This window comes from Pristiophorus japonicus, chromosome 22 (assembly GCF_044704955.1).
Source record: "Pristiophorus japonicus isolate sPriJap1 chromosome 22, sPriJap1.hap1, whole genome shotgun sequence".
In the NCBI taxonomy this organism is placed as follows: domain Eukaryota; kingdom Metazoa; phylum Chordata; class Chondrichthyes; family Pristiophoridae; genus Pristiophorus; species Pristiophorus japonicus.
In genome coordinates, this window is record NC_091998.1 from 22007084 (window position 1) to 22029379 (window position 22296).

Consider the following 22296-nt stretch of genomic DNA (forward strand, 5'->3'; position numbering starts at 1 on the left):
CTGTTAAAGGTGCTGTATGTTCACGTTGTTGTTGTTGATCAAAGGAGCATAAAACTCACACGGTTATTTTGACTTTCTTGTCAGTGCGTCCACCACAAACAACGACTATGCTGACCTCGACGACTACAAGCAAAACCTGGACACTCTTTGAAGGTAAAATGATTTTCTCTCACAGGTTGAATTGCATATTAACACCACGGGAATCATTGTTCAGCAAATAGCCAGTCTTCACTGATTTCTGTCGGGTGTGTCCAACAAAGCTCAGACAACTGAGAGCAACTTGTATGGATCTGATCTGACGTATAATTAAATGACACAGTCACTTTGCTGCACAGCAGCCGTGAACTAGAGGTGGAACAGTAAGGAAAAGGGGATGGGAAGATAGGAACAGAAGGAGGCCATTCAGTCCCTCGAGCCAGTTCTGCCATCCAATTAGATCTTAGCTGATCTATCCCTCAATTCCATCTACCCGCCTTAGTCTATAACCCTTCATAGCCTTGCCTATCAATCGTTGAGGCCAACAACCCCAGCATCGAAGCACTGACCACATTCTTGTGGCCCTTATGGTTAAAGGGATTAAGGAGTTTGGAGAGAAAGCAGGAATGGGGTACTGAAGTTGCATGATCAGCCATGATCATATTGAATGGTGGTGCAGGCTCGAAGGGCCAAATGGCCTATTCCTGCACCTATTTTCTATGTTTCTATATTTCTATATTTCACACTTGGTCAGCTCCGTTGGGCCTGCCACATTGTCCGCATTCCCGACACGAGACTCCCAAAGCAAACGCTCTACTCGGAACTCCTACACGGCAAGCGAGTCCCAGGTGGGCAGAGGAAATGCTTCAAGGACACCCTCAAAGCCTCCTTGATAAAGTGCAACATCTCCACTGACACCTGGGAGTCCCTGGCCAAAGACCGCTCTAAATGGAGGAAGAGCATCTGGGAGGGCGCTGAGCAACTCGAGTCTCGTCGCCGAGAACATGCAGAAAACAAACGCAGGCAGCGGAAGGAGCATGCGGCAAACCAGTCCCAACCACCTTTACTTTCAACCATTGTCTGTCCCACCTGTGGCAGAGACTGTAATTCCCGTATTGGACTGTTCAGTCACCTGAGAACTCACTTTTAGAGTGGAAGCAAGTCTTCCTCGGTTTCGAGTGACTGCCTATGATGATGATCAATCTATCAATTTCAGTTTTGAAATCTTTGCAGGCTGTACACACAAGCAAATGGGGGAGTTTTTGTGGGAGCCTCCAGAGGCAAAAACACCCCAATGGGTCTGACATCTTGGGCAGAGGCAGTGAAGTGGTTTGATGCTGACTGGCCTGCGCTGACCTTACATGGCCATTTGGCAAGGCCCATATCTACCTTACTCTCGCTATGCAACCACGCCTATGTAACTTGAGATTCCCTGTGTGTATTTCTGTGCGTGTTTTGGCTGCCGCTTCACACCTGAGCCCATCGCTTCTATTTTCCCTTTTTTTTTCTTCATTTCTCTTTATCTCTCCTCGGCCCCATTCTCCTGTCATCATGCCCCCTTTCATTTCTCCCCTCTCGGGTACTCCACCCTCCCAAATCCCTACCCCCAACCCTTCAGCACTCCTCGACCTTCCTACTCTCCTGCCGCTGACCCAGGCTTGACTCTCTGGGATTCCCTCTCTGAACCTCTCCGCCTCTCTACCGTGCTCTCCTCCTTTAAGACGACCCAAGCTTTTAATCACCTGCCCTAACATCTCCTTATGTGGCTCGATGTCAATTTTTATTTGGCAATGCTTCTGTGATGTGCCTTGGGTAATTTTACTACGCTAAAGGTGTTACATAAACGCAATTGCTGTTGTTGAAATTTGTAGCAGTAAAGCACGGTTGTGTTTACATTGCTGCGGATGCTGCCTCACAATGTACAGCAGGCAGTTTCTGAAGACCAGCCCTGATAATGCACAGCCCCTCCCCAAGCACCAACTCGGATGCAAGGGGCCGTAGAAACTGTTCTGTTTTAGGTTACACAGAACCAGATAGAATGTAAAGCACAGAAACAGGCCATTCGGCCCAACAGATCTGTGCTGATGTTTATGCTCCACTCCAGCCTCCTCCCACCTTACTTCACCTCACCCTATCTGCATATCCTTCTATTCCTGTCTCCCCCATGTATTTATCTAGCTTCCCCTTAAATGCATCAATGATATTCGCCTCAACCACTCCAAGTGGTCGTGTGTTCCACATCCTAACCACTCTCTGGGTAAAGAGGTTTCTCCTAAATTCAGTATTGGAGTTATTGGTGACTATCTTATATTTATCTAGTTCTGGTTTCCCCACCACATCTCCTCATTTCATTGTTTCCTAATCTCTTTCCTAACCAATGTCCGAATAGTTTCATTTTCCTCAATGGTCTACTCTTTTTTCTTTGGTTTCAGCAGCTCCGCTTATCTGTACTATTTGTCTGAATTCAGGCTATGCTCCCTCAGTAGCCTTTCTCACAGGGAATTCCCCCAAATTATTCCAGGCTTTACTATATTGGTGCCTCTTTAAGATATTTTGGAGTCAATTCACCAATCCTCCGACTGGCTCTGGGAGCCCATTGAAGTGTTAGCTCGGAGATCCATCTCGCAGTAGTCCATAGAATCGATATTTACAGCACAAGAGTAGGCCATTCGACCCATTGTGCCTGTTCTAGATGAAAAAGAGGCTATCCAGCCTAATCCCACTTTTCAGCTCTTGGTCCTTAGCCCTGTAGGTTACGACATTTCAAGCGCACATCCAAGTACTTTTTAAATGTGGTGAGCATCTCTGCCTCTACCATCCTTTCAGGCAGTGAGTTCCAGACCCCCACCACCCTCTGGGTGAAAATATTTCTCCTCAAATCCTTCTATCAATTACTTTAAATATATGCCCCCTGGTTATTCACCTCTCTGCTAAGGAAAGTAGGTCCTTCCTATCCACTCTATCTAGGCCCATCATAATTTTATATAACTCAATTAGGTCTCCCCTCAGCCTTCTCTGTTCCAAAGAAAACAATCGCAGCCTATCCAATCTTTCCTCATAGCTTAAATTCTGGCAACATCGTCGTAAATCTCCTCTGCACCCCCTCCAGTGCAATCACATCTATGTTATGCATCCTCCACCTGCTCCATCCATTTAAAGACCAAACAGAAGAAAATCTCACCGTAGTCTCTGTTTAAACAGTGGAGAATCCTCAACGTTTACATTCAATGGCATTGCCAGTGGGTGTGGTGATGCGGGGGGGGGGGGGGGCGGGGGGCATGTGCGGTTCAAGGTGAGTCATGACCTCTCCATTTTCATTTTGTGGTTGGCCAATAAATCTCCATTCCATTGCCAGGAGCCTCTGTTGTCCATCTTCGGCCCCCATGTTTGAACTGCAAGTCCATGCAGTTCCCAGCTCGTCTTTGGACTATGTACATCGGTATTCCCCGCTTTCCAGCTCTGTCCCCTTCCCTCCACATTGGCCAAATCAAATCCTCTCTCTCTACCCCACAGTCAACCATACTTGACTCTGCCAAACTTGGATCTTAATGATCCTTTGGTCAAACGGGTGGTTGTGTTTAGCTGATTTGCTGAGGTAAGTCGACCTTGAGTTTGTTTAATTCCTTAAACGTAGTTGGTGGGGTCGTGGGGGGGATGGTTCATGCTTGCTTGCGTTAATTTTGTGGCCAGATTCCAGCACATTCTGGGCAGAATCAGCCGAATCAGCACAAACAATCGGTGAATATAAAACGCAGGCGAGTTACGCCCACAAATACTTACGCTCGTGCTTTCCGCACTCTTTTACGCTGGCTCATGATTCAATTCGCCCGAATCAGGCCCCGCCCACAACGCTGGCCACGCCCCCAGGTCAAATGGCGAGATTCCAATGATTGCACTGGTTCTGAAAGGCTCTTCAAATTGAGCTCATTTTCTTGGGCACGCAGGCACTGGTCGGCATGAATTTGAGCGAAAACTGGAAGCGTAACCTAACCACTGCAATTGCAAGTGCATTTTAGGTGCAATTTCCCGATTTCGTCCAAAGCAGAAACTCTACGCCAATTTGTCCTTAATGGATATTAGGATCTATTTAGCACATCAAAGGGTTGCCAACCCTCCAGGATTGTCCCAGACTCTCCAGGAATCGAATACCTGTAGTAATCTCCTTGGATACTGCCCCAAGAGAAGAAAAACCACAGGGGCATTCAACACAAAAACCTTTTTTTTCATTTTCTTTTTGTTTATTAGTAATAAAAATATTGGCGCTGGGCAAACAGTCTGTTTGAAGGGCAGGTTTGTTGGAGATGGGTGGTCATGTGATGAAATATCCAGGAGTCTGTCCAATCAGAGTTGGCAACCCTAGAACATCATCTGGCAAACTGCGTTCGAACTTTCCATCACTGACCTTTCAACCCTTGCTGAGTTGCACTGTGTTAGCTTGACCGCACGTAATTGGATTTGCAGGATGTAGCCATGTTATTGGTAACACTGCCACTCTGATAGACCTCAGTGCAGCCTGTGACCTTGCAAAAACGTCCAACTCAATGAAGGATCAATAAATCCGCAGAGGCAAACTTTATGGTATGCACTGCATAACATAAGAAATAGGAGCAGGAGTGGGCCATTCGGTCTCTCGAGCCTGCTCCGTCATTCAATAAGATCATGGTTGATCTTCTACCTCAGCTCCACTTTCCTGCACTATCCCCAAATTTCTTGATTTCCTTAATATCCAGAAATCTATAGACTCCGGTTCTAGATCCTGCCCAATCCTATTATTATTTTCTAACAGCCCTGTTACCATGTCCTTAATAATAGATTCCAGCATTTTCCATACTACTGATATCAGGCTAACTGGTCTGTAGTTCCCCGTTTTCTCTCTCCCTCCTTTCTTAAATAGTGGGGTTACATTTGCTACCTTCCAATCCATGGGAACCGTTCTAGAATCGCCGAAATTTTGGAAGAATGTAAGAAATAGGAGCAGGAGTAGGCCATTTGGCCCCTCAAGCCTGCTTCGCCATTCAATAAGATCATGGCTGATCTGATCATGGACTCAGCTCCACATCCCTGCCCGCTCCCCATAACCCCTTATCACTCAAAAATCTGTCTATTTCCGCCTTAAATAAATTCAATGACCCAGCCTCCACAGCTCTGTGAGGCAGAGAATTCCACAGATTCACGACCCTCTGAGAGAAGAAATTCCTCCTCATCTCTTTTAAATGGGCAACGGACCCTTATTCTGAGACTATGTCCCCTAGTTTTAGTTTCCCCTATGAGTGGAAATATCCTCTCTGCATTCACCTTCTCGAACACCCTCATTATCTTATATGTTTCGATAAAATCACCTCTCATTCTTCTGAACTCCAAGATGGCAACCAATGCATCCACTATCTCTATAGCCACCTCTTTCAAAACCCTCGGATGTAAGCCATGGGGTCCAGGGGATTTATCGGCTTCCGTACTCTTTGGAACTGGTGTTTGGGGAGCCACTCACACAGGAATCTATTATACAATGAAGAAACATCACAGCATCAACAAAATAATAGCTGATGTGAGACTCAAGCATGCAATTTAAGTCCTGCAGTTAAACATGAGGAACTGACAAGAGATTCTGTGAAGCAAAACAATTGAACCAACGTGTGTTTATCCCTTGCAGATGCTCCTGTGGAGACTTCCACTATGCTGGTTTCCAAGAATCCTAAGAAAGAACGGAAAATATTTGAAGGTAAAGTTCCTCAGCCTTCCAGTTTAATTCTCTGAGCACTGGAACTGGGAAAACTATTCAGCATGAGAGTGTTTCACTAAATATATTCAAAAAGGAGTTAGATGTAGTCCTTACTACTAGGGGGATCAAGGGGCATGGCGAGAAAGCAGGAATGGGGTACTGAAGTTATGATTATATTTGGCACATGAGATCAAATACCACCAGATGAGTCAGAACCTTCCGAAGTGCAGAGAAGAAAAAGAGGAGGTGGGGAGGAAGAGAAATATTCGAGGGGATGACAGGTTTTTCTATTTGTTTTTTGCACAACAACAATGACTCATATTGATATGGCACCTTTCATTTCGCAAAACATCCCACCATGCTTCACAGAGGCGAACAGAATGGATACTAAAGCAGTTGCAGGTTAAAAGATATGGGAGGTGGTCAGAGTTGACGGTCTTAAGGCTTTAGAGAAGGCGTTCCGGAGTGTGGGAACAAATATAGAAACATAGAAACATAGAAAATAGGTGCAGGAGTAGGCCATTCGGCCCTTCGAGCCTGCACCGCCATTCAATGAGTACATGGCTGAACATGCAACTTCAGTATCCCATTCCTGCTTTCTCGCCATACCGCTTGATCCCCCTAGTAGTAAGGACTACATCTAACTCCTTTTTGAATATATTTAGTGAATTGGCCTCAACAATTTTCTGTAGTAGAGAATTCCACAGGTTCACCACTCTCTGGGTGAAGAAGTTTCTCCTCATCTCGGTCCTAAATGGCTTACCCCTTATCCTTAGACTGGTTCTGGACTTCCCCAACATTGGGAACATTATGTTCCCAAGTGGCTGAAGGCTCTGCCTGAAGGAGGAATGGAGGGAGAGGCTGCTGTTTTGTGAGGGTGATTGACACGGGAGGGGTGCCGATATCGTGTGAGTTAGGCACAAACAGCTGAAGGAGATGGTGAATGAGCGAAATACTTAAGCCTAGCTTTAAAAACAAGTTTCCCTCGTGTTCGTCGTTTAGCGAAGTTTGGATCTGGCTCCTGATTCAGTGTACTCATCCAAAACCAGGACTAGTATGTTCATCCTTCGTGCACATGTACTATCTCAGACATTGTTGGTCTATTTATACTTTAACCTACCATAGGTATCAGTCATGGCTCATTGGTAGCAATCTTGCCTTTCCGTCAGAAATTTGTAGGTTCAAGTCCCACTCCAGAGATTTGAGCACATAATCCAGGCTGACACCGCAGTGCAATACTGAGGGAGTGCTGCACTGTCAGAGGTGCCTTTTTTTGGATGAGACGTTAAACCAAGTCCTCGTCTGACTTCTCACTATTTTGAAGAAGAGCAGGGGAGTTATCCCTCAAACAACATTGCTAAAATAAACCTGATTATCTGGTCACTATCTCATTGCTGTTTGTGGGGGCTTGCTGTATGCAAATTGGCTGCTGCGTTTCTTATATTACCACAGAGAAAACGTTAAAAAATATTTCATTGGCTGTAAAGTGCTTTGGTATGTCCTGAGTCCATGAAAGATGCTATATAAGTGCAAGTCATTAGATATATAATGGGCCAAAAATTGCGGCCTCTCCGGTGGACTGGCGAGGCCTCGCAAAAGCTGTTTCTCGGGACATGATGCACATGTGCCAAGAATTCCAATCTGTCAAAATTTCTTCAGACAGATTCTACGCATCCCCGCAGGAAGGACATCCGCACGGGTGAGATCGGGCTATTTGCCTAACTCTTGCCCAGCGAATGTCCTTCAAACTCTTACGCCTGGTAAAAGCAGGCACATAGCTTACTTTTATCAGCATAAGAGTTTTAAAACATAGAAAAATTAAATTTAATCACTCATTTTTATATTAAAAGCACTGTCCATTAAGGTAAATTTATTTTTTAACCGTGTAAAACACATTAAAAAAAAATTAAAAAAATATATATTTTTTTAAAAACATTCAATTTCAATTAATTTTAAATATGTGAGATTTTTTTTAAATTTGTTGTGCTGTGTTTCTTGTTTAGGGTTTTTTTTCTCATTGATAGTAATGGGAGTCCATACAAACAGAGTTCCCATTCTAATCAATGAGAATACTAGATAGTGATTGGTGGTCCCGGCCCACGTGACTCCAGCAGATGCGTTCGTACGTGGAAGACATGTTCCCGTGCGCTGCGCAGCGATGAAAGCCTCTGACCAGCATCCTACACTCCTCCGGGACCACCAGGTATTTTGTAGATTTGTTTCGGGTCAGAGGCATTCATCCAGAGGAAGCCTTCGACCACAATTTTCGGCCCAACATATATATATATATATTAATTTCAAGAGAGATTTTATTATTCCGGAAAATAGTTGAGATTGTTATACCCGAAAATTCAATATTCACCTAATCATATAAAGAAATATCACTATACCACATAGAAACAAAAGAAGATTACTCTAGTTTCTAGTAGCTGAATATATTTTTATGCTAAGAAAGTTGTCTAGTGAAACACAGCAATTGACTTGCAGCTTACATTGTAGGAGTCCTGCATCTGTTAATCTTTGTGCCTTGTTTTCAGATCTGTATCTTTATGCAACGTTGGTGTGTTCTCTGGGGATTATATCGGTGATGCTTTTCGCAGCAGTTATTATTTGTCAGACTCTGAAAAACAGAAAGAAAACAAGAGGTGACGGTGACAAACCAAATGATAAACTTGGCACTTCAACATGACTCGCTTATCCGGCAACATCGTCTCATTTATTCAGTTTCATTTTGTGCGTACAGAAAGTTCATCTTTTTGCATTTCTTTTTCAGTGAGAAAATACTTGACAAAAGGTCCTAATAGCAGGTATTGTCTTTACGTTCATTATTTTGGTGAATGTTGTAATTGAAAATGGAACACTTTTCTCACTTAAGACACCCATTGACATCTCCAAGCACTTCCAGGTCAGCTGTAGTACAGTTAGATGCAGAATAAGGGTTCTGCCCCAGCAACGTCTCTCAGCTTGAACCTCAGAAGGGGACCTCCTACTAACCACTGTTCCCACTACACCAGTGTAACAGTTCCAATCACACACTAGTCATCCATCTGAGTGAGAGAACTTGTACTGCTACATTACGGACTGTGGGCTCGTGTGCACTCAGAGTTGAGTTGAAAACCACCGAACCTCATTCCACACTGAACCCTTGAGGAGATTAATCTCATCAGTCCGTCTGGATTTGAATCCAGGTCCCAGCTGTGAAACATCCTCTGCTTTTAAAGGCTGTATTTTTCATCTAAGGTATGGCCTCCCTTTTCTAAAAGTGAGCATTTGGCTTCATGTCTTCAGATTGCTCTCTACAGATAGCTGAAGCTGGAATTTTGAGCCATCGGGCAAGACATTTGCAGGAAAAATTCAAACCTTATATAAAGCAATGCAATCAGCTGGTGGAAGTTGGAACTAATTTGAGACAGAGATATGGATTTTTATTGGGTGAGGAGATCAAGGGATTTGGGGCTAAGATGGATGAATAGGCCTGCGGTACAGATCACCCATGATCTAATTGAATGGCGGAGCAGGCTCAAGGGGCTTAATGGACTGCTCCTGTTCCTGTGCTCCTATGTTAGAAATTTTGATGGATTCCAATTGGAGGAGCACAGTTTTGGCCGAAAATCTGCTTTGTGTTGGCTTGGAAGAACTGAGTCAGGTATGAACTGGAGGAGAGGAGAACAGTGTTCGAAACTGATAGGCCATTGTAATGCTGCAACGTAAAATTACTGAAGAACAGCATAAGGATATGATTTTATTGTGCCTGGACACAACTAACTGCATGAACAGGTACACAGGTCCAGACACTTGGAATATTTAATGTAAATGTGTAATAAAGATGTAAATGATCTGAGAGCATTACCATGCCCTGTCTTGTGGACAATTGCGGAATGAATGTCAGCTTGCAGGAAGTAAATTAGGATCCCTTCTGAAATAATTAAGATACTTTGGTTGCTTCTTGGTTTGCAAAAAGCTATCGTTCTGACTGGGACAGAAATTCAAATCTAAGACATGTAAAACTTCTTTCAAAACAATATGGGTGAAATCATATCAGGTTTGTAGCTATTCCTATTTCTGTTGTTTATTATATATTTGTGGCTGTTTGCTCACAGTCAAGAGTTACCTTAAAGAGAAAGGTCATAAAGACGATGCTCTCCCTGGTTAGATTGGAGACAACCCCTTTATCTATCTCTGGTACATTAATACCCCGAGGTAGATTGAGGACAAAGGTAAGAAATGTGCAAGGCCAATTGTGCCACTTCCTGATGGCTACGAAGTCTAGCCAGCTGGCTACACTTGGTAGCCATCAGGAAGTAGCACAATTGGCCTTGCACATTTCTCATGCAATTTTTCTGCATGTAGATTGGATGGTGAGAACTAGCCGCATGGATGTTGGAATAACAGTCTTGTGTTTTACAGCTCAGGAGAAACGGTGATGAGTACGGGGAGCACGTCACTCCTGCAACCCAAATCTGAAAAGAAAAAAATTGCAGCACAAGACTCGCCACCACCAATTCCAATTAAAAGTAGGTCTCAATGGATCATTCGTTGTAGTGTAAATGCAAAGCAACGTTGGTGTAGATTAACGAGTGTTTCTATTCGTTTGCTTTCTGTGGGGCTTTGCTCTGAGCAAATTGGCTGCCGCGTTTCTCTACAACAGCAACTGGCATTTATACAGGGCCTGTAACATCGGAAAACGCCCCAAGGTGCACTATGTAACAACAGTTACTATGCTTCAGAAGGAATTTGTTGGCTGTGAAACAGTTTGGGACGTTCAGTGGATGTGGAAGGCACAATATGCATGCAAGTTCTTTCGTTTAATACTAATTTATAGAGTGCGAAAAAACCTCAATGTCAATTTTTTGGCCTGAATTCAGCGACTTCGTAACTTCTGCTCGAAGAGGATTGGCCTCAGTTGAGGCTCCCCATGGTTGAATATGTCCAGGATCACATGTGAACAATGCTCACTTGGTTCAGGTACTAAAATGTTTCCGACAAAGCCAGAAGCAACCTCTTGTGATCCTCTGTGGAACAATGGTCATTGCGATCCTACATGGAACAATAACCATTGCGATCCTCTGTGAAACAATAGCCATTGCGATCTTATGTTGAACAATGGTCATTGCAATCTTCCATGGAAGATGGCCCAGCTCTTTCCATTTTAAAAATATTTTTGCCCAGCTTTATCTCCTTTTTTTACCTTCTATCCTCAGCACCAATGCTTACCGGGCTAGAGCTTCACTCTGATTTGAAATTTGCCTCCTTTCCTTTAGAGTTGATGGTTTTGTGTCTGTCCCCACGTAAAGGGCACTTTCACTCAACTGAAGGATGGGACTCAAGGTCGCATGTGCCAATCATCCTGTCCCTCCTAAGCCTCGCACGACTGTTCCTGTTCAATCCAGCACTGCGATTCAATCATGCCTTAAAGATTTGTGACATTCCCGTTCCATCTCTTCAGTACAGAGCACTCATTGTTTGGTCGATTAATTTGAATACGTGAAAGTGGCTTGAAAGCAGAAACTCAATTATTATTAAAGGGATCAGACAGCTTTGAGTAACTGCTGGTTTAGTTATTATCCAGGGTCAGTTAAATGTTTCAACAAACCACGCCCCTGCCCCTGCCCCCCCCCCCCCGCCTTTATACCGAAGAACTGTATAATTTGGGATGAAGTTCTCTGTGGCCCAGCCTGCCAATCAAGCTGTGTTCCGGGAAAAGAGATGAAAGCCCTGCCCTTTCCAGCATTGCAGCTATTCCCGCTTACACAGTTAACAGTAATAAAGGGGTACTTAGGATATCAATCAGCACAAGTATATAAAGGCCATTTGACTGCTGAAGAATTGATTGATGGAGCCTGCTTGTAATTGCTGGCAGCTGCCTAACCCTCCCACTGACACAGCTATTAATGAATTAGTGGAAATCTAATTAATGGACTAAGATGATGTCCAGCATTTTATTTATTTACCTTACATGTTTTGCATTGCTTGCAGTTATTATAGTCTTTAGTGAAGGAAATAGAAGAGAATTAGCCTCTCTGTAAACAGATAACCAGACATGTTCTGTGTAATATCATGTTAAAATACTTGCTGTATTATTCATATGAATATACACATATTATGTATACATTGTCTATATGTGTATATTTTTATGCAAAATATAGCAACATCTTTATGTTATGCACATATATTTATAGAAAGAAAGACTTGCATTTATATGGCGCCTTTCATGACCTCAGGATGTCCTAAAGCACTTTACAATCAATAAAGTACTTTTGAAGTGTAGTCACTGTTGTAATGTAGGAAACGCAGCAGTCAATTTATGCACAGCAAGGTTCTACAAACGGCATTGTGATAATGACTAGATAATCTGTTTTAGTGATGTTGGTTGAGGGATAGATATTGGCCAGGATATATATACAAATGTGCATACATATATATGTATGTGTGTGATATATATAATATGTATATACACATATATGTGTATATATATATAGTGTACATGCACATATATAGAAATATAGTGCGCATACATAAAAGCACATATATACCATGGGCATACACACCACACATATATATACACACTTACACACACATTGGGCCGGATTTTCAGCTTTCGGGGATTTTCGGCGAAAACGGTAGCGATATGTGAAACTTACCGGTTTCGGTGCGCTACTGTTTTTAGCCCGAACTTTCGGCCTTTACACATTGGTAAGGGAGGCGTTGCACAAGCATTCATGCAAAACGCGAGTTTCGCCAACTTTAGTCTGCGGCTGGGAGCGCTGCAAGAGCGGCCTTGGGAGGGGGGAAAAAAAAAAAAAATTCCAATAAACATTCCAAAGCCATTTACAAGACCCCTAACTAAGCGATCACTGCAAAAAAAATTAAAAACTGTGACTTACCTTTTTTGCAAGATTTCAAACTTACCGCTGCTGGCAGGCCTGCACCGACAGCTTTGACCTGTCGCTGTTCTGGGTGCGGCGTACGGGTCGGGAGAGAGCTGAAAGTCCGACGCAAACACAGTCCGTGTTGTTGCACGTCGGTGCACCTCTCCCAGGCGGTACTTGGAAGCGTCGTCACAAACAGGTACCTGAGAATCCCGCCTTGGTTTTGCAACTGGGTTTTCGCCGTGGAGGGTCAAATCGCGGTGAAAACCCGGTCATAAACCTGCCGAAAATCCAGCCCATCCAATGCACAAACACATATATACACATATATATCATGCACATATAAGCATACTTACACATATATACAGTACACATACACATATGCACATAAACATGCGCACACATAAATACATATATGCACATATATATTTATACACAAGTGTACACACATATATAAAAATACAAGCTCTAGCTGGAGACTTTTACAGTTCTTCTATAGGTGAAAGATAAAGATCTGACAATCTGTTGACGTTGTGTGAGTCTTATGTTCCCGCTCTGAGCTTAGGCTGTGCACCTCATCTTTGATAAATTGCTCACCCCTGATTTTTGTGTGCGACTGCGTTATATCAATTCTAGTGTCATCACTAGAATAATAATAACTAAATCGGCAGATACTCAAAGCTGTAATAATTTGAGTTTCTGCTGTCAAGCCACTTTCACATATTCAAATCAATCGGGCAAGCAATGAGTGTTCTGTACTGGAGAGATGGAATTGGCACGTAAGAAATCTTTACGGCATCAAAGTTTGATCAGATTTAAGGCACTGAAGAGAACTGGAGCCCTACATTCTGCGGGTAGCTATACTGAATAGGTCAGGGCTTCTAACCCAATATTCTCCACTGATCACCAACAATGGTATGGAACACAACATCATGGTGCAGACCGTCAACCGCTAACAGAAGCAGCAGGATTTTGCAGGAAAATAGACTGTGTTTGAATTCAATGGAATTTTTGACTTGAAAAAGATCTATGTATTGCTCCAATTGCCCACTCCGAGCTCCATACTGCTGCTGATGTCTCTTGCCATCATAGTCAATCCTTCCATTTCAATAAGGGGACTATCTGACTCATGATCTGCTCTATGATTGGCTGAAAAGTTGTGCACCCCCGTGGTTTTACCTTTCACTACATTGCTATCTTTCCCACATTACAACAGTGACTACACTAAAAAAAAGTACTTCATTGGCTGTAAAGCACTTTGAGATGTCCGGTGGTCGTGAAAGGCGCTATATTAATCCAAGTCTTTTTTTTAACCTTGAAAAGCTTCACCTAGTCGCTGATATAAGAACTGACAAGTTCACCACTGAGGGCAGATAAAGTCCCAAAAAGCCCTGTCACCAGTCAGGTAGTAAGACTTGCCCTTGCCCGTTTAATCTTCATGATATTTTGGAGTTGTCGAAAGTGCGTGCTGTGAACGGTGCAGTGCCTTCTTCATGACAGTGACTTTGAGTTTTGGCATGCTATTGAACCCTTAAGGGGATTACAACCAAGAGCGATACTCCCCTCAACCAACATTCACACACTCTGCTTTTCCGATAGTGATCACTAGGTAACAATTGGGATGGGGAACATAGGCAGATTTGCCCCAAGCTGTGCCCCTACTGCCACCCTAGATCTAACTCTATATGAACTAGGGATGAAATATGGCTTGTTCCTAGTCTCAGGGCCAAGCAGTGCATGCACGCAATGAGGGAGTTAGATGATTACAATATTTTTTATTGACTCACAACAAATTAATTTCCTTATCTGGCTTGTTGGAGTAAATTCAGAGGGCTAGACTTTCAGCATATATCCATCCATTTACCACCCATATAACCGCTGAGATTGAGTTTACCGCCCATATTTGATTATAAATGGAAACTAACGTAAATTCAGTGATCCCACGATGCCAGCAGGGAGCCCGAGAAGGGAGCTTGGGAGGTAGCCAACAATGCACCACCAATTCTGTAACCCATAAGTGAGTCCAATCGTCAAAACCATCCCAATATTCAGAGCATCCTGATTACCATGCACTATCCTGTACAGTTTGAGTGGTTTCCTCAGTCGTGTATCCATTATTAAACACTTTGTTACTCACATCAGCATAATGATGAATTTTTAACACACCCTGTAAATGATGGATTGTATTTCATGCACAATTCGTTCAGTATCTTTCAACATTAATGTATCATTTTTCAACCCACTGCTAGAAATGTAAGGGTAGAAATTGGTATGCATTGAGCCTGTTTTTTGGGTGTAAAATCGGTACTGGTAATGACAATTCATGCAATCGTATTTCAGGCGATCCAGCCAGACACCTAAAATAAACATTCGGCCTCTTGAACATTTAAAGTAGGGGCCTAATGCTTACTAAAGAACCCCTTTTGAAAATTCGTTAGCCGCCAAAGAATGTTGAATAATAAATATATTTTTTTAAACCCTTTCTGGGGAGCCTGGAGCTGCAGGAGTTAGTTAAGGGCCCAAAATTCACCAGCCTGGGACCTCACAGTAGGCGTCCGCAGCTCGCCGGTCTAATGTCAATGAGGCCCGAGGCTACAGTTCCATTGGGCCGACCTGTCCCTGTGCCTGGTTCACTGCCTGCAGGCTGAAGCTATGCAATGTCCATCCCTCAGGGCCACATTTCCCACTCAGCTGTTAGAGTACGTTCAGGGCTTTGAGACTCGACCAGCGAGTTCCCTTTCATACCTCCCTCGGTTTCAATCTCAACCAAAAGCATGTCAGAAAGGACCTCAGAGCAGAGTGCTGGTGTAAGTCTGCCATCCCATTAATTCTGAGCTGTATTTCAGCCAAAGGTAATATTTGGGAAGGGGAACATAAGAACATAAGAAATAGGAGCAGGAGTAGGCCATACGGCTCCTCGAGCCTTCTCCGCCATTTAATACGATCATGGCTGATCCGATCATGGACTCAGGTCCACTTACCTGCCCGCTCCCCATAACCCCTTAATCCCTTATCGGTTAAGAAATGGTCTATCTCTGTCTTAAATTTATTCAATTCCCCAGCTTCCGCAGCTCTATGAGGCAGTGAATTCCACAGATTTACAACCCTTTAAGAGAAGAAATTCTTCCTCATCTCAGTGTTAAATGAGCATCCCCTTATCCTAAGATTATGCCCCTTAGTTCTAGTCTCCTCCATCAGTGGAAACATCCTCTCTACATCCACCTTGTCAAGCCCCCTCATAATCTTATACATTTCGATAAGATCACCTCTCAACTGAATTCCAATGAGTAGAGGCCCAATCTACTCAACCCTCCCTCATAAGTCAACCTCCTCATCTGCGGAATCAACCTAGTGAACCTTCTCTGAACATAGGCAGATTTGCTCCTAGATCAGCCCGTGCTGCCAGGTGATTTAACCTGGCATGAACCAGGGATGAAATATGGGAAGTTCCTAGTCTCAGTATAAGGCAGTGCATGCACACAATGCCTGCTTCAACCTGCACGGTTACTCACTCCCCAATAGATCTGTCAATGTTCAGAGCGAGGAGGGTAGTCATTTTCCACAAAATGTTTAAAAAAAAACCTAAACGGATAAAAAAAAATCCAAACTGTTGACCCAAACACCCAGATCATCCCGAAGCTCCCAGCAGGGCAACATGGAACATAGGAACAGGAGCAATATGGGGTACGGTAGCATAGTGGTTAGGCTACTAGACAAGTAATCCAGAGGCCTGGACTAATGAGACTAACAGGAGTTCAAATCCCACCACAGCAGCTGAGGAAGTTAAATTCAGTTAATGAAATAAATCTGGAATCATCATCATCATAGGCAGCCCCTCGAAATCGAGGAAGACTTGCTTCCACTCTAAAAGCGAGTTCTCAGGTGACTGTACAGTCCAATGTGGGAATTACAGTCTCTGTCACAGGTGGGACAGACGGTGGTTGAAGGAAAGGGTGGGTGGGGAGTCTGGTTTGCCGCACACTCCTTCCGCTGTGTCTGCGCTTGATTTCCGCATGCTCTCGGCAACGAGACTTGAGCTGCTCAGCACCCTCCCGGATGCTCTTCCTCCACTTTGGGCTGACTTGGGCCAGGGATTCCCAGGTGCCAGTGGGGATGTTGCCCTTTATCAAGGAGGCTTTGAGGGTGTCCTTGAATTGTTTCCTCTGCCCACCTGGGGCTCACTTGCCGTGTTGGAACTCCGAGTAGAGCGCTCTCTTAGGGAGTCTCGTGTCGGGCATGCGAACAATGTGGCCCGCCCAACGGAGCTGGTCGAGCGTGGTCAGTGCTTCAAAGCTTAGGATGTTGGCCTGAGCGAGAACACTGATGTTGGTGCGTCTCCTCCCAGTGGATTTACAGGATCTTGTGGAGGCAGTGCTTGGTGGTACTTCTCCAGCGCTTTGAGATGTCTGCTGTATATAGTCCACGTCTCAGAGCCATATAGGAGGATGGGTATCACTACTGCCCTGTAGACCATAAGCTTGGTGCCAGATTTGAGGTCCTCAGGCGACGGAAGGCTGCACTGGCACACAGGAAGCGTGAAAGCTAGTATCAGTAATGGTGACCATAAAACTACAGGATTGTCGTAAAAACCCTCACTAATGTCCTGTAGGGAAAGAAATATGGCCTACATGTGACTAACAGCAATGTGGTTGATTCTTAATTGCCCTCTAAAATGGCCTAGCGAGACACTCAGAAATTAGGGATGGGCAATAAATGCCTGCAATGCCCAGATCCCATGAATGAATTTATAAAAAAGGCCATTTAGCACCTTGAGTCTGTTCTGTCATTCAATGAGATCACGGCTGATCTGTGACCCACCTCCATATATCCACTTTTGTCCCAAATCCCCTAATACCTTTTGTTATGTTTAGAGTAACTCCACAAGACTGTATATCTTAAGCTCAAACTGTTGTGAGCTTGGTCTCTTTATTGTAACTCCAGAGTGAGGAAGCAGCATGGCAGACTGCCTTTTATACCTGCTTGCCCGGGGTGTGCAGGTGACTATTGGGTCTCCCACAGGTTCGCCCCCTGTCTTACACATTGGTAATGTTTACATACGTAACACTTTTGGTGAACAAAAATCTATCAATCTCAGAGGCCACAAGCTCCAAGCCCCACAGTAATTCAACCTTGTAAGACCCATCTTTATATAAATAGGAGCTCTGATAGCCCTTGATTTAGTTGAACCATGGGAATATTGCCAATATCTTGATCCCCTCAAAAATGCATTGTTTACAACTGTACTGATGACCCGTATATGGCAGTCTAGAATTCAGGTACCATGTGACATTGTGACTTCATCAAGTATGTAGTCTTTCTGAATTAAAAAAAAACCTTCTTCCTTCTTTCACATTTACCCATTTCCTTTCCTTTCTGTATTTATATTCACCCCCTGCCCGTCATTATCCCTCTGCGGCCTATAATTTACATCCGCAATATGTTCCGCCCAGACTAAGCAGCTCCATGCATGAGAGCCAGACTGCTGATGCCAGCAGTGTGAGACCGAGTTATTGAGAGGAATTTAAAACCAGTCAGCACAAGAAAGCTCGAGTTCTGTTCCTTGAAATGGAAAGGCACTGCGCGCACACTAAGCTATGTGTATGTGTGAGAAAGAGATAGCTCAATATGTTCTTCATAGACATTATTGCTCGGTAGGAAATCAATACCTGCATTATTTGACTACATTAATGTAATGTATTTGCTTCATGGGTTCTTTCCTTAAGAATTCATAGCAAGATATTGCTATTAAGAACTAGTGGGTCAGACAGCATCTGTGGAGAAACAGGTTGATGACCATTCGACAGATGACCGTTCTGACCTGAAACGTTAACTCTGTTTCTCTCCACAGTTGCTGCCTGACCCGCTGAGATTTCCAGCATTTTCTGCTTTTATTTCAGATTCCAGCATCCGCAGTATTTTGCTTTTGCTATTCAGAACTAGTTGGTTTATTAGCAAAGGCTTAACAATCAGACTACGAATTACCAGTTCATCCACTAGCTCACAACTGCATACCTGATCGTGGATGACCTTGACCCAACTGGCTGGGGTTTTATTGAGTCTTCTGAACATCACGTGACTGGCTAAGCCACTCACAATGCAACAGCTCTAGAAACCTGTGAGCATTCTCACTGGTACATACATTACAATTAACATTATGACATGCCTCTCTTCTATATTTCAGTACCAACTAGAGACACGTCGAATAAAAAAAAGTTTTTGAAAAAACATGATGCCAAATCCATTCTGGTAAGCATATTCTGGACATTTTTTTTATTTTTAGCCACGTTTTGTAAAAGATCTCAATGAACCATCAGGGCTGGGGACTTGTGAGTTGTTCATTTTAGTTATTTCAGCAAAGGAGTCTGAAATGAAAGGTCTGATTCTGGAACTGAACTCCTTCAGTGAGGATTGCCTCGCTCAGTAAGCACAGGTCAGGCCAGGCCTGCACTCCTTGTAGGGGCTCCCTCAGCCCACGATTGTCCAAACCCAATATCAGCCCTTAAACACTGCATAGCTAGTTTTTAATGAATGCCCTATTAACCCAAATCCTTTTTTGTGCCTGTGATCATTTTATCTGAGAAATCTGACACAAAACGTTTTATTATAATAACCGCAAGTCTTTAACACCTATTCAGCTAATAGTCACGCTTAAAGAAAAATAATTGCGATGTGAGGAACATCATTTCTTCCAGAGTGCAATTTTAATCCTGAAAATCTGCTTTAAAAATGAATTATTACTGCCTACTTTCAGTGTGAATCTAACACAATGGGCCTTTGGATCACATTGAAGATCAGCCAGTTAGCACTGAGATGAGGAGAAATTCCGAGTTGTGAACCTTTGGAATTCTCTACCCCAGAGGGCTGTGGAGGCTCAGTCGTTGAGTATATTCCACAGGGAGATTGATAGATTTTTGGATATTAAGGGAATTAAGGGCTTTGGGGACCTGAGGTAGAAGATCAGCCATGATCGCACTGAATGGTGCAGCAGGCTCGAAGGGCCGAATGGCCCACTCCTGCTCCTATTTCTTATGTTCTTATGGCTTGGCATCTCCAGGAATTTAAGATAAATCTCCAAGCAATCTGGGAAAGAATCATAGGGGTATTATAAAAATGGTGCTTATTTTATCCATTTTATTTGAAGATTTCTGTTTATTAACTATAAAAATATTAGAGAAAGGAGGCTGTTTAACTCAGCGGGGCGGTTGGAAGCAGAAGGTTATGTGATTAAACCTCGAATAGGTCCCACCAGAATTACCGACCCCTATCAGGTGCTTGCATTTCATTCTAGTCTCTTTTGCTTGTATTTATTTTTTCGTAGGCATCTTATATAAATATCTGCCACTTCCTGCATTATTTCTATATATTTAGATTGCAAGAGCATTACAAGGGAGCAATAAGCATAAACAGAACCTTGGCTGCTATCACTTCATGTACAATTTACTCATCATAGACTTGCTAATTTTATTGTATTTTTATTGCTTTCTAAGATCCAATTATTTATTTAGTTCTCTTTGGTGTTATTGAATTATATTTACTATCAGATCATCATAAAAATGTATGAAAACCACACATCAACCCAACACGCAGGGTGACCTATATTCCAGAATGCAGCATTATTTTTCATATCCGCACATAATAAAATAAAGAATAAATAGATAATCTACAATGGAACACAATGCAATTTTACAATAATTCAATAAAACACCCAGAGAACATGATTTCATAACTTGATGTGCTAAAATTTGCATGAGTTGGGTTTACTGAGACTATTTTAAGAGAGGCAGTAATGGCCCATAAAAAAAACTGGTGTGGTGGAATCAGAATAAAACAAAAGTTAATTAAATGAGAGAGCAGGATCTAACACACACGTTCAGGCTGGCTGGTTAAAAAAAATATATTATTTAACCCTGATCACATCACCAACACAAAATGGCTGAAATATTACAATTGCTGCTTTGACAATATTACATTATTGTCTTAATCCACTTACTGGCCTATTGTGTTTAATGAAAAACTTTTATTACGTCTCTTAAGTTCTGTGCCGGTTCTTTTAAATTAACTTTTGTTTGTAAATCGATTTGTTTTCCCCGCAGTGTTTTGGCGAAGTCTTTATTGAGCTGCATCTGCTTGATGCGGGTTTGATTCTGCCAAACGCTATGTAGATTGTGAAAGGTTGTGGTTTATTCTGAAAATTATGGTAGCAATGCAGACCGAACAAGACACAGGCACGTAGCACCTGGCAACTGTTGGTTTCTGGCCTGTAAGAGTTTATACTAAGTAAGGAGTTAAAGATGGGTTTGCTTTTCTGCCCACTAAATTTGCAAAGGCTCCATTTAAATGTCTCCCACCTAGTAACTTGCTGGCACAACATCCCTTTCGCCCCCCCTGCCAAATATACATATTGTCGATATAATTTACCCTACATCAACAAGCTTGAGATGTTACACCATACCTGTACTGATGGTAATAAATCGCTACGTGCATAGAATGCAGGTCATTGCAAAACTGTTCTTTCTACCGTATTCAGATATCGGAAAAGGGGAATCTGCTTCTAATCAAAAGGTTTTGGATTTTGCGATGAGTGCACTGGCCCTGTATGTAAAAATGCCTTTGCATTATAGAAACATAGGAAATGCTAAATAACAAAAAGACTAAGGTCCATCTAGCCCGCCTTCTACCATCCTGGTAGACGCGTGATACAATAATGGAGTTGTTGACTAATCATAGCAGTTAATCACTATATCATCAAGCAATCAATGTCATGCATCTCGTCGCCCCTTCTGTTACCATGATGCATGTGTTTCTGTCTGCCGTGGTTCAGTGGGTAGTACCCTTGCCTCTGAGTCAGAAGGCCGTGGGTTTCAATCCCACTCCAGAGACTTGAGCACAAAAATCTAGGCTGACACTCCCAGTGCAGTGCTGAGTCTGCTCTCTCAGGTGGATGTCAAAGATTGCATGGTACTATAAGGCCCTGGTGAGATCACACCTGGAGTATTGTGTACAGTTTTGGGCCCCTTACCTAAGGAAGGATATGCTTGCCATAGAGAGTACAATGAAGGTTCACCAAACTGAGTCCTGGGATAGGGGATTAACTTATCAGGAGAGATTCAGTAGACTAGGCCTATATTCCTGAGAGGTTAGATGACTGGGAGGTGATCTCATTGAAACATACAACATTTTTACAAGGCTTGACAGGGTAGATGCAGGGAGGATGTTTCCCCTGTCTGGGGAGTCTAGGGGTCACAGTCTCAGAATAAGGGGTCAACCATTTATGACTGAGATGAGAAGAAATTTTCTCATTCAGAGGATGGAGAAACTTTGGAATTCTCTACCCTGGAGGTCTATGGAGGCTCAGCTTTGAGTATATTTAAGACAGATTTTTGGATATTAAGGGAATCAAGGGATACAGGGACAGTGCAGGAAAGTGGAGTTGAGGTAGAAGATCAGTCATGACCTCATTGAATGGCAGAGCAGGCTCGAGGGGCGGAATGGCCTACTCCTGATCCTATTTCTTATTCGAAGAAGAACAGGGGAGTTCTCCCCGGTGTCCTGGCCAATATTTATCCCTCAACCAACATCACTAAAAACAGATTATCTGGCCATTGCTGTTTGTGGGAGCTTACTGTGCGCAAATTGGATGCCGCGTTTTCTACATTACAACAGTGACTACACTTCAAAAAGTATATAATTGGCTGTAAAGCGCTTTGAGACGTCCGGTGGACATGTATGGGG

General features: G+C 43.1%; 1 protein-coding gene across 1 annotated transcript in view; it reads left to right on the top strand.

The window, feature by feature from the left end:
• vstm4a (V-set and transmembrane domain containing 4a) overlaps positions 1–22296 on the top strand; it is a 40042-nt gene that overhangs the window by 12614 nt on the left and 5132 nt on the right. The window contains exons 3-8 of the mRNA XM_070866405.1: positions 85–153; positions 5627–5695; positions 8233–8340; positions 8469–8502; positions 10103–10209; positions 18746–18810. Coding sequence (XP_070722506.1) covers positions 85–153; positions 5627–5695; positions 8233–8340; positions 8469–8502; positions 10103–10209; positions 18746–18810 — 452 coding nt within the window. The remainder of the gene's footprint in view (positions 1–84; positions 154–5626; positions 5696–8232; positions 8341–8468; positions 8503–10102; positions 10210–18745; positions 18811–22296) is intronic.